We start from the raw sequence: 12,983 nt of genomic DNA, 5'->3' as shown, positions 1-12,983 counted from the left end.
AAGCTCCCACATGTTCCGACCAAACCAGAAAACATGGGAAATCCCCAGATTCCTGCTTCTGTCTTTGTTTCGCTGACATTAAAACTATATGAAAGCTGATTAAAGAGATCCAGACTTTCAGACACAGGTCAGAACAGGAAGTGTTTGTTATAAAAAAAAAATCATATGAGCTCATTTGTTTTCTTTACGTAGTCAAAACAGTTGCGTACGAGCTGAGAAGGACACGTTTTTTTCTTGATGTAGAATCTGAATCTGGATAAAAAATGATTGTTTTTTTGAACACAGTGGGCAAAAAGATGTTTATTTCAGTCACGCTTTGCTCTCTGCCCTTTACTGTGTACATACAAAAGATGGACGTAGAACCTCCTGGTTTGGGAAACGCTGGTTTAACGTCTGGCATTTTGACTGCAGCCATATTGGTTTTTTTGAAGCTTGATCTTTTCCTTCCTGGTTGTCTTCTTCTTCTTCTTCTTCTGCTTCTTTTTGGTCTTTTTTTTTCTTGATCTTTTTGATCTGCACCCAGATTGTCTTCTTACTCTTGTTTTTCTTGGTCGTCTTCTTCTTCCTAAGTCGTGGTTACTTTGTGGCAGTGATTCACGCAGTCTTGTAAACTTGATGTTGTCAAAACGCCTTTTCTGCCGTCATCGCGGCATCCGATGGTTTTTGACTCTGTTTTGGAGTCGAGGGATTTTTGGAGGAGCTGCAGCTTTTGTTGCTTCAGCGTCGGCTGATGCTCGGTTCGTCATGTTATGCTACGTGTGGAGAAGCATTTAAAAGGAACAAAAGGTGACTGCCGGTGAGATCGGAGTGCTCCCAGGCAGACCAGTGGTACACCGAGTGCCATAACGTAAGGACAACATGGGCTCATATGCATCAGCTGGATGTACGAGAGGCATGAATGAGATGAGGTCACTGACACAAATGAGGAAGTGTTCCTCCCACTCGCCGTGTTTGATCTGTGGGTCGTGTTAGAGACATGTTGATGATGGTGAGTTTGCATGTTGAGGCTGCAGAGTGGGAAAACCCCTCCAGCTCTGGCAGGACCAGTGGGACGATGACTAGTCTGACTCACTCGACTCACCCGCTCCGTCTCTCTGTTTTTTTTAATTGATAAGGCATCTGTCACCTTCACTGCCTGCGTCCTGTGGTGTCATGCCCTGTGTACGTACTCTGCTCTAATGTGTGCTCATGAAGTTCCCCCGAAGTTTCCACAAGAGTTTTGTTTTTCTAAACTACTGAGTTATCGTGCCTGTAGTTTCTTTAAAACTTCTAAGGAAGTTTTCTGGATAAAATTGGAATTTCCCTTTAAGGTCCTCGCAGTGATGAACATTTTATGCCTTTAAGACTTTAAAGCTTTTCTTTAAACTCGAGCAGACTTACGAGAGGTCTACTCAACCAGCTTGAAGCCACGAGTTATTTTTGTGACTAATTATGGCGTTAATAGTGGAACGGAGCGAGGTAAAGCAATGTGCCCTGAGTCATTCCTGCTTTCATGAATATCAAGTTTTATCCAAGTGGATCTGAAAGCAGCGACTCATCGACTCACTGGGGCAATCATCGAGGCTGACAGGTGCTTTTACCAGACACAGGATCATCCATGCCTCAGAGTTTTGAAGAATAAAACCAGATTTGAAGCTGCAACTTCCTGAAGCCAGATGTTGAGTTTAATCAAAAGCAGCTGCAACCAAAAGTGACGAAACAGCCTGTTTTATTCTTTAGTGCCAACGTTAAAGCGTTTTATGCATTTTATTTATGGTCCATGCATTAAGTCCACCGGAATAAAAAAACACCGTGATACAAATATTAGCGGCCTGCAGTGTGCGATGAATGTGGAGCGTTCACGGATGTGTTTCACGTTGGAGAAGAAAACAGGAAAATGTCTGAGCGCGTGTTAACCACAGGCCTTATTTCAGGCGAATCAAACTTGTAGAAACGGTGAGTGCAAAATGCAAACTCATTCAGAAAGTTTATTTATTCAGATCAGAACAGTCCTTTTTTCCCCTCTCGCTGCCTCTGCCCGGCCACAGCGCACACACCGGGACAACTTGGTGAATGTTTGGATTTACTAAGTGTCTGAACCAACTTTGGCATCATTACCGTAAAACAAACATCCCCAGTAGCTGCACGCAGAGTTCATCCCACAGCTGCTTTTCCTCACAATATTCCTCAAGACGATAAACACTCGAAGGTCCTGCACGGATCGGATCTGTGCTCCGAGCGCTTTAGTTTTCTGACATCAGATGAAGTTTCAGCAAAATCTTCTGCTGGCCTGGACCTGTCCGAGAGTTCTCTGCAAACCACACACACACAAACACACCTCTGCTGTGTTTCATGTCTGTTGGGAATTTCCTCTCCTTGACACCCACATGTAATTACAAGGAAGTGGAGTTGCGTCACAAACAGGAAAGGTGCCGAGTTTCAGCTCGCAGATGAAAGCTCTGCATCCAGAGGTGTAATATCTGTGTTCGCGCCCACTCTGGCCCAGAAATACTGACATATTTAACCCTTTGTTGTTCGCTGGTGTTCGCACAGTGCTGCTGCACAGACTGCTGACGGCTGCAGCGCCTCAGCGGGTAAAACTCATCAGGTACAGAGAGACCGAAACAAAAACACATTCGGTCGTTGGATTTAAATTTCTGTCGTCGTTTTGCACTCGAAGGCACCACTTTGAATTTTCCACAGCCTGATGGTTCGTGACATTTCAAAGCTTCACTTTCAGCGGTTATCAGACGTTATAAGTCTGCTCACTTGACTTTTCTGCCTCTTGATGAGGGCTGAGAGTCTGTCATATTTATCGAGGACAAACCTCCAGAGCTGAAAGCTAAAGCTGGTGTGGAAGTGTCGAACATTCCCCACAGAGCAGCTTGGTTTGGTCTCTGTGGATAGGTTCCCTCTTCATAACGATTCTCTCACCCCAACCGGTCGCAGCAGATGGCCGCCCCTCCCTGAGCTTGGTTCTGCCGGAGGTTTCTTCCTGTTAAAAGGGAGTTTTTCTTTCCCACTGTCGCCGAAGTGCTTGCTCATAGGGGGTCATATGATTTTGGGGTTTTTCTCTGTATGTATTATTGTAGGGTCTACCTTACAATATAAAGCACCTTGAGGTGAATGTTGTTGTGATTTGGCACTGTATAAATAAAATTGAATTGAATTGAGTGGGTTAGTTGGGGCGTGGCCACGTTGATTGACACATGCCAGATGGATAGATACTGAGGAAAATTCTGTTACAGCAGCAGGATGATGAATAAAATTGGCGCCATCCACAATAAATAAACAGGTGCATAGTGAGGGCCTTTTACTGTGAGAGATCCAGAACAGTTACACTTGTTAAAGATGGCTCCTCCCCTATATTTATATTTGAATTTCTATTTATAAAAGACCCGACTAGAGGAGATGAGGTTTCAGGTGAGGACAGTGGAGGGGTTGGTTTGAGTTATGCAGCCACTCTGTGTTTCAGAGAGGAGAAGTGACACTTTTGCAGGTCATGAGGTGATGATGGGAGCGCTTGGTTTTCGATGGAGGTTGGAGACTGGGGGGGGGAGTACATAATAAATCATTATCTCTTCCTCTGGCATTCACAAGCTTAAATCACGACCTTCACAAGAGACAGAGATTAAACTAAATCAAATCAACTCCTCCTAATACGCCTGCTCCAATGAGTGAAACCAAGCGCTCCCAATGACATTTAAAAATATGTAAAATAACCAAGCCCTTTGTATCAGTGTGGTCCAATATGGGGTCACCAGGAAGTGTAGGTCCTGTGTTTAATATTTGGTCCTCTAAAGGGGACTGGACCCAGCCCTGCAACAACCTGGGAGGCAACTGAAACCCAACACAGGAAGGGCTGCAGTTAACTGGTTGTATCAGCTGACCTTTCAAACTAAGATGATGGGCAATCTACTGATTGCCCATCATCAGATGCTTAAATGTAAAGTCAAGTCAAGTCATCTTTATTTATATAGCACATTTAAAAGACATCATGTGTTGGCCAAAGTGCTGAACAGGGAATAATATAATGAAAGAATTAAAATAGAAAGAAAACATTTTTTTAAAAAAGAGTTGTAAAACATGTAAAGGTATATAGCATATAATGTAAGTGCAAATATGCACATACATATACAAAACTGTACGCATTCACACACAGGCACACATATGTGAACAAGCATATATACACATACACCACCATCCAGTAAACTAAGAAAAATCAGTAAAAATCAGTGCTCAGATAAACAAGAGTGCTCAGGTTTCATTATGGGAATTGGCATTGCACATACTGCCCTCCTCGCTGCAGTTTAGCTTCATCGGGAGCAGTGAAGGCTGATCACTGAGCACTTCTCTGCAAACTCCACTTGGCTGCTTCACTGTGCTGGGAACATCAGAGACCTCAGGTAGTTAGTGTGAGCGTGTTTGAACCAGGAAACCATCAGACAGCAACGCTCGCTGTGTTTCTAGGAACTGGGTTTGTCTGCCAGAGCGCTTCGAGTGGCCCACAGCACCGGGAAGAGGAAGTGGGCTCGTGTTTATTTACTGCTGCAACGTTCCTGCAGGCAAATGTCTGCAGCAACACAATTTGTACATGCACACGTGTGTGCACGGTAGAAACGGGAACAGATTTCCTTTCCGTAAACTCAGTTTACCTCAGAGTGCAATTAGATAGAGAGATAACTTTTAATTTAGGGCGTGGAGAAACCCCAGCGACAAAGTGAAGGAAATCAGAATGAGAGAAAAAGCTACGAGTTGAAGTTTTTCTTCCTCTGAAGGAATCTTACAGATTGTTTGGTTTTGGTTTGGCAAATTAAGAAATGCACTCTCAGTTTTTGTAGTTTTTGTAGTTCCGGAACAGGAACAGTTATCTGGATTCAGGCTTGAATGTCTTAAATGTGACTTTGAAAAGGATCCGCGGTTCCTGACCTGATCACAGATAAAGTTTTTTTTTTTTTTATCAGAGATAAAATGTTTCGTAGCTCTTTCAAAGTTTAGCTGCTTTCACACTGTACGAAATCTCCACTGACGTGTGCGCTGTGCTCAGACTGAAGGAGCTTTCAGCCACGCCTCTAATGACTTGGCAGTATTCTCAGGTATCGATCAGCTCCAGCTGGCAGTGCGATGCCTTCACACGTGTCTATAGGTTTCTATAAGTTACTATGTTGCTGTTGAAATTAGTGCAGCAGCTCTTTGGAACAGAAGGATGGAAAATAAATACCCTTCATTTCATTTGCACAAACAAATTTTGCACACTCGTTAAAAGTGTGCAGAGGTTTTTTTTATATATCACTGGAAATATGGTTATTGCAGGTTTCCTTGAAATGCTGTGAAATAATTGGAAGGCTGTGCCCCCCCAACGTACAGTTGTTGACATTTTAACATGAGTCTGTGGGGACTGTCTCACTTTTGCAGTCTGAATTGGACTTTAGAAGAAATGCAGGTTTTACTTCAGGGAAAGCTTCAGTTATATCTCTCTAACCTCGTCTCTTCGCTCTGATTCAGGTATAAATGAGGCATTAATGAACACCTGTATGTGTCTTTACAGTTTGATTTACAGTTTGATTCAGAGTCTGCTGTAACAGCAGAGTAATGAGCGAGCGTTCTCAGCTGAAACTCATAAGTGTTAAAGCTTCAGACTCGTTTCTTTTTTCACAGAATCTGTTTTCATGTAATCACCTCATAGAGATCAGTGCACTTTCATTTTTCTGTCTGATGTTCGGACAGGGGATGAAAACACCTCTTTGCGAGATCCGTTAAAAAGTAGGTGAGGCGGCGTGAAACTGTGACCTCTGAAGTTTGGCTGGTATCGTGAGTCATCCGTATCAGGAGAAAGTTTTTTCTGAACCGCAGCAGAGAAGCGCCGAGGACAGAAAAATCCAAAGTGCCCTGAATCTGTCAGCGTGAGTCATCTCTGGATCTCTGAATGACTTCTCTGAAACCACATCCATCCAGTCTGACCTCTCCCTCATTTGACAGACTCTAACAATCCAGCCAGTCCACACCGAGCGTCCTTCAGCACAGTCACTGTTTAAGGTTCAGCAGAAGCGACTGACTGAGTGCGTTAGCGATAAGCTGGTCTCCTGATTTGAAGACCAAAACACAGCAAAGATTATTTTCATGCATCAGCGACAGATGACAGATGAAGTTACCTCTGTGATCCAGAGCTTTGCAGGATTCAGAAAAACTCCTAAACTTGATCTGATCGGCATTATTTCTCCATCTCACAGCCAGGAGCCACATTCAGATGTGATTTATAAGAATATTAGAATATCAGAGCTGGAAGGCGAGCCTGGGATTGAATTGTAAGTTCATCAGCTGATCCCACATGCCGATATGAGCCTGGAAAGTTTACCCATAATGCACTTTTTGAAGTTTTCTCCAGGTGGATTATGGAGATCAGATCATCCAGGGTGCCATCAGTGGTGTCTGCTGCTCTGCCTCACAGACATTAATCTGCTGCAGTTCAGACTGTCGTAGATCCATCGCACTGATGCTCACAGCAGGTTATAGTGAGCCCGGTTTAGTCTTTACACTGTGAGTCTTGGAGGAAAGTTGCAGATATTTACGGTGGTTATCTGTGTGTGTGTTTCAGATCTGTAACTACCAGGGTCAGGCCCGGGTGGTGGTCCAGCTGGTGACGGCGCTGACCGCTGTCCCTCACCTGCACGCTCACAGTCTGGTGGGAAAACAGTGCGATAAAGGAATCTGCATCGCCGACCTGCAGTCCAAAGACTCCACCATCAGGTCTGCATCTCTCACACACACACACGCAGTGAAGCCCGTAAAACGGTTGTATGTGACGCTCAGTTTATTTCTCATAGCTTCCCGAACCTGGGGATCCTCCACGTGACGAAGAAGAACGTGGCAAAGACTCTGGAGGAGCGGATGATCGAGGCCTTCAAGCTGGGATACAACTGCGGGGTCTCCATCCACCCCGACATCGACAGCGTTCAGGGGGAGGTCAGAGTCCCCCGAGAAGTCACAGGTGAGTGAGACACATAACAAAGTTTAAATCAGCATCAGGTGACAGCTGATGATTTCTTTGGTGCATCTGATGTATTAATGTGCAGAAATGTGCATGTGGAGCTCAGGTTAGAGGTTTCGGGATGTTTTATCTGTTTCAGCGATGACTCTCGCCCTCCTCTCTCTCTCTTCAGAGCACCATCTCAGTGTGATCAGAAATGCTGCCGCTGTGCAGGCCAAAGAGATGGACCTCAGCGTGGTTCGGCTCATGTTCACGGCGTTCCTCCCCGACAGCGACGGCGGCTTCTCCAGGCGGCTCGAGCCCGTGGTGTCCGAGCCGATCTACGACAGCAGTGAGTCCAGGCATTTCTAATCTTCTCCTTCCAGCAGGAAGGTTTGCAGGTCCGTCCACGATAAGTTTAGAGCTCGGAGGAAAGTGTAACTTTGGCTGTTTTTATCTCGTGAGATCTGCTTTGAAGGTACCGCCTGAGTCTTTGAACCACATAAAAGATGTTTCGTTTTCGCTTCAGTCCCATTTTGTGCTCGCCCGCGGTGTCGCTCTCAGTCTCATTTTTTCCACCTGCAGCTCGAACTAAAACCTGAGCAAACTTTACAGATGTGCGAGATAATTTCTGGTTGATGCACTTTGTCCCTGAGGTAGTGACAGTCTGTGTAACGCTACAACGGGGATTTATTGAAGAGCAACCGACAGAGAGACGATTTATGTGGCGGGACTTTTTGCACGTGTACTTAAAGTTTCACTGTAAAAGTGTAAAATTGATGAGATGAAGATTATTAAGGTTTGCAGAGGCGGTTTGCTGCCATTTCCTGTACTTCTCTTTAGTGTTGGATCTGGGGGTTTTTGTTTTAAAGATTTTTTTGGCCTTTTTACGGCTTTATTTGAAAAGGTGCAGTGAAGAGTGACAGGAAAGCAGAGGGAGGGAGAGAGGGGACGGCCACAGGATTCAAACCCGGGCACCCCTCGGCCATGCTGCACATGGTTGCCTGCTCATCCCAGTGAAAACCGGTGCCTAGTACTGGATCTGTTTCACATTACTGAAATGTCCGACAAAATGACCGGTGATTATAGCGAGTCTGACAGACCTGAAACAAGCTGGATGTAATGCAGCTGGCTGCCCACAGGAGGCTGAGAGTCCAGTTCTTTCCTTTGATTTTAATAAATGCCTGCAGCCTCACCAGCATGCAATAAAAAAAGAGCGAGGTGTGGTCATAATGCTCCAAGTTCTGCAAATCCTGCAGGTCAGCTGTTCCACATCTCAGCTGTACAAACATCAGACTAACCTGCAGTCCACCTGAGCTGTCAGGTTTAGCCAGAGAACAGCAAGTTAATGCTAATGCTAATAATAATAAGGTTGTGTTGATTATTGAAATGATAAAGCTGCTCATGAATTAGCGCTCTTTGGGACACTTTTTTAAAGTGAAGCTGTTCTTGGTCTGCGCTGAGAGACGATCATGTGTGAAGTTTTGTGTTGGCCCTTAGATTAGATTCAGTCCGTGTCATTGGTTCCTAAATACTGAACCTCAGCTCCAGGCCTCATGTTTTGGTCTGAAGTGTTGAAAGTTTATGACGTTTGTCATTTACTTGTGTTGGATTTGTGGTTTGAAAATGTTAAATGTAGAGAAACAGCCGTATAAAGCGACTGGTCGGAGTCGGAGGATCGCTCTGGACCGAAAATCGGCGCTTGTGTCTCGTCAGGCCGCTCGGTTTCGTTTCCCCCTTCCTGCTGAAGCTGCTTCGCTTTCTGTGCTGTACTTCCTCTCAGAGGACTGAACTCAACTCCGAGTTCAGCGTTTCAGCCCCCGCTCTGCACTTTCATTTTACCAGCAGGAAACATTTCACACACTTTTCTCTTCTCGATTCGCCAGTTTTCACTCTTTTACTTTTGGTTTTTGGACTTATCATTTTTTTAACTGCTAGACTTTCAATTTCCAGTTGCAGTAGACCCGTGGTGTTCAGGGTTCAGGCCAGCTTCAGTGTAATAGTAGTGAGCAGGAGTGGATCACCTGTTTAATCTGCTACAGCGTGCCACTGTATGCTGTGCATCTGCAAGCTGCTTTGAAACCCACCTCCACCTCAACTCCTTTTTATCCAGTTTCCACCTCCTGTGTTTCTGTATGAGTCCTGCTGTCTTGTCCTCTCCTCTCGCTAACCTGTCCACGCTCATGGACGTACCTAAACTACCAGGCCCCGTCCTGGTGGTGACTGCAAACTTCACAACTTCCTGTTGACTTTGTCTAAGGGAAGCGACGTGTCTGTGATCTATTTTAGCATCTGTGGACACGTGCTCAGTGCCTCTGTTTGATCTTACAGTGTGCTGTGGTTTGAAGACCTCAGCCTGTCCAGCACAGACAGGAACCTGTTCACAGCCCCTGTAACTTTGTGTTACGATTACACTTAAAACCCCTTCATGGGGTCTTTTTTGGCCCTGATCTCCAACACAAACCCTTGAGTGATGCAAAAGTGTGGTTACTTTACCTTAGAGTGATGGTGCAAATGAAAACAAAAAAACTCCCCTTTGAAGATGCATAGCTCTTGAGGAAGCCCTCGGGTAGGTAGATCTCTGACAGCAGCTGTTTCTCTTTTCGCCCTCAGAGGCTCCGAATGCCTCCAACCTGAAGATCGTGAGGATGGATCGGACCGCCGGCTGCGTGACCGGAGGAGAGGAGGTCTACCTGCTCTGCGACAAAGTCCAGAAAGGTGAGCTTTCCGAGCAGAGCTTTTCCTGTTTTCTGTTTGACACATATAAGGTTGGGGTGCAGGATGCTCATATTAAACATGGACGCAATTTAAAATAATGAGGTCAGAATAAGCACAAAGGGGGAGGAGCTAAAACACGGCTCACCTGAGACAGGATAAGATAAAGAAGATTGTTTTTAGAATTATGCAGAGCTACTCCAGTAAACAGCTGGAAATGAGCAGGGCTGTTTGAAAGGCTGGTTCTGGTTTTTAAAGCATGCATAAACCTGCGGCACATGCATGCAGGTTATTTTAAGGGCTGCTAAAAAGTCTCTCAAGTAGTGATTTCTTTTCTTTTTTCACTGAACTTTATTTGAAGACGTTTCCGTGCAGTTGTGTGTGAGTGAGGTGAATCTGAACGGTTTTTCCTGGTTGGAGCTGTGTCAGTGCTGTTGGAGGAAGTCCTGCTTCAGGGAATTCCCCTCCAACGTGCAAATCCCACAGGAGGAAGAGTTGGATTCGGGCTGCCGCCCGCTCCGCTTCCAAGGTTTCTCTGAGAGAACGATGTGCTCTGAGATCACGGTGGTCTGGCCTCCAGCAGCGGAGCAATGTTATTAATTATCAGTAGCCTGGTCCGGATCTCGTTATGTTGGAGACGATTCTCCATGACGTACACTGCAGAAAAGGTGAAAACCAGGATTACCCCTGAGGTTATCACAGGCCTCTGGATAAGCACAATCAAGATCTGAGAGCCGATTTTAAGCCACATGAACAAAGGTCGATCTTTATGCAGTGCATCTGAGCCAGAGATGTTCTCAAGCCCTGAAAGCGAGCTATAAAACCATGGTGACCTGATGTTTGTGTTTGCAGATGACATCCAGGTTCGGTTCTATGAGGAGGATGACTCGGGTCTCACCTGGGAGGCTCTGGGAGACTTCTCCCCCACAGACGTCCACAGACAGGTGAGCATTCCTGAATTCGGAGCTGCTACTTTGACCTGCAGGTGTTGGGAGTGTCATTAACTGTGCCCATTACCGCGCCAACAGTTTGCCATCGTATTTAAGACGCCGAAGTATCGAGACCAGAACCTGCAGAAACCGACGTCTGTGTTCGTCCAGCTGAAGAGGAAGTCCGACAACGAGACCAGCGAGCCTAAACCCTTCACCTACCACCCCCAGATCTTAGGTAGGTCACATGACCCCGCTCTTCCTCTGGGGTTTGGCCAGAAATGAGCCCTCAACTCAGGTAATGCTTTACCTGCAGGTCCCTAATACTCCTCTCCTCTCCTCTATCTCCCCAGCGAGGCTCTTCTTCACCCACAGCCTGATTTTACTTTCACTTTCAACAAAAAGAAAATTAATAAAACTCCAAATTACAAGCAAATCAGCTGGAAACATGAATAAATAGCAGTGGATGTGGTGAAGGGAAAATTTCAATATTTATATGAATGTTTTTACTATCTGTGTCCCAACACTGCCCCCTGCTGTTTGATCATCCATCGCCTGATTGATTTATTATCGATTTTAAATGTGGGATGCCACAGAGGTTAGCATGGCGTGAACATGTGTGTGTTTTTAGACAAAGAGGAGGTGCAGAGGAAGAGGCAGAAGACTTTACCCAACTTCCAGGACTTCAGTGGTCATGGAGGAGGAGGTCTATACAGAGGAGGAGGAGGAGGAGGAGGTCCGGCTGCTGGAGGAGGACCTGGATCCACAGGTAGAGTCTGTGTTCTGGTCTAATCCGTGGTTTAACACATACCTGAGGGTGACGTTATGTGATGTCATCATTAATCTCTTCTGTGTTTGGGTGGATTTCCCTCAGGATACTACCAGGGCTTCACTACCTACAACTATGGAGGAGGAGGTGGAGGAGGAGGAGGAGGTTTCACCACAGGGTACTCAGCGGGTCTGGGAGGAGGTGGAGGCGGGATCAAACATGGTGAGGGGCTACGATGAAGTAGTAGAGCCTTTCAAAGTAACTTAGGAGCTGGGAGAGGTTGAAATAATCTATGATAATCTATAATACAGATAAAGTAACAGATTTAGGAGAGTGACCTTTTAACCTTTAACCTAGTTAAGAGGAAGAAACAAATCATGACTCAGTAATCTCGGATAAAAGCAAAGAAAAGGTTTGGAAGTCATTAATATTATTTTTGATATTATGTGAAATTTAGAGTAGATCTCAGACGATCTAGTTAAAAACCAGATTATAAAATCTCCATTTATGAGAAAATTCCATCTCTGAGATTATAAATCTGTAAATTTATGTGGAAAAACTTGAAAATCATCTGCGAAAACACAACAAACGCTGTTTGTTTAAAGCCTCTCAGAGCAGCGCCGCAGACAACGACGGTGATGACAACGACCCGGACGACGACTCGCCATCAGGGGCCGTGCTGCGAGCTCCAGCCCGGCCCGAAGCCGTGGAGAGGGGCGAGGAGGGAGGGGTCAGTGTGGAGCCTGAAGCAGAGAGAGGTAAACGTTATTCTAAATGTGGCGGAAGAGTTTATTTTTCCCGCCTCGGTGTTAGACCTCTGACGCTGCTGCTTTCTGGTGACACCGGGGATTATTTTCTGCATGGCGCTCCCGGGTCCACTCAAAGATGCTCAGGTCACACTGACGGCATCAGAAAGCTCAGGATAAATTCAGTTTTTACGAAGTGTTTAGGCGTTCCACACATCCAATCAAGTCTTTCTTTCTCCTTCAGAGTTTGACGCCAAGGAGCAGCTGGATCAGGTGACCAGCAGACTGCTGGACGCCATCTTTCATTACTCTGTTACAGCTGACTCGGCGTACCTGCTGGCTCCACAGCGCTCCCTGATGGCCGCGCAGGATGTAAACGGAGACACGTCAGTAAACACATCGTGATGATCAGATGTGCGCACATTAAAAGTTTTTATTCGGCCGTGTAGTGACGCCTCCTTTTTCTCTTCTCAGCGGGCTCCATTTGGCTGTTCTCCACAACCAGCAGGAGGCGCTGAAGAGTCTGACGCAGGTGGTGTCTGCCCTCCCCGGAGAGGAGGTGCTCAACATGAGGAACCACCTGTACCAGGTATGGAGCTCGTCGTCTCCAGCCTTACAGAGCTGAAAGCTTCAGGTCACAGAGCTAAAGCACCCTCCCTCTGTTTCCCAGACTCCTTTGCACCTGGCCGTGATCACGCAGCAGAAGGAGGCAGTGGAAGCGCTGCTGCTGGCTGGCGCCGACCCGACTCTGACAGATCGTCACGGCAACACAGTGCTGCACCTGGCAGCTCAGCACGAGGGAGGAGGGATGATCCAGTTTTTACTGCAACACAGAGAGCTGAGAGAGCTGCTGGACCAAACCAACACAGCAGGTACAC

General features: G+C 46.0%; 1 protein-coding gene across 3 annotated transcripts in view; it reads left to right on the top strand.

Moving 5' to 3' along the window:
* The window catches only part of nfkb1 (nuclear factor of kappa light polypeptide gene enhancer in B-cells 1), a 31,810-nt gene that overhangs the window by 14,675 nt on the left and 4,152 nt on the right, over positions 1 to 12,983 (top strand). For all 3 annotated transcript variants that reach the window (XM_031751715.2, XM_039621623.1, XM_031751716.2), the window contains exons 6-17: positions 6,575 to 6,726; positions 6,804 to 6,967; positions 7,140 to 7,298; positions 9,560 to 9,664; positions 10,514 to 10,605; positions 10,690 to 10,828; positions 11,222 to 11,359; positions 11,465 to 11,581; positions 11,965 to 12,117; positions 12,350 to 12,491; positions 12,580 to 12,694; positions 12,776 to 12,977. In XM_031751715.2, coding sequence (XP_031607575.1) covers positions 6,575 to 6,726; positions 6,804 to 6,967; positions 7,140 to 7,298; positions 9,560 to 9,664; positions 10,514 to 10,605; positions 10,690 to 10,828; positions 11,222 to 11,359; positions 11,465 to 11,581; positions 11,965 to 12,117; positions 12,350 to 12,491; positions 12,580 to 12,694; positions 12,776 to 12,977 — 1,678 coding nt within the window. The remainder of the gene's footprint in view (positions 1 to 6,574; positions 6,727 to 6,803; positions 6,968 to 7,139; positions 7,299 to 9,559; positions 9,665 to 10,513; positions 10,606 to 10,689; positions 10,829 to 11,221; positions 11,360 to 11,464; positions 11,582 to 11,964; positions 12,118 to 12,349; positions 12,492 to 12,579; positions 12,695 to 12,775; positions 12,978 to 12,983) is intronic.

The sequence above is a fragment of the Oreochromis aureus genome, linkage group 2, assembly GCF_013358895.1.
Source record: "Oreochromis aureus strain Israel breed Guangdong linkage group 2, ZZ_aureus, whole genome shotgun sequence".
NCBI lineage: Eukaryota > Metazoa > Chordata > Actinopteri > Cichliformes > Cichlidae > Oreochromis > Oreochromis aureus.
The sequence above is the reverse complement of the archived record's forward strand: the minus strand, read 5'-3'. Positions and strand labels throughout refer to the sequence as shown.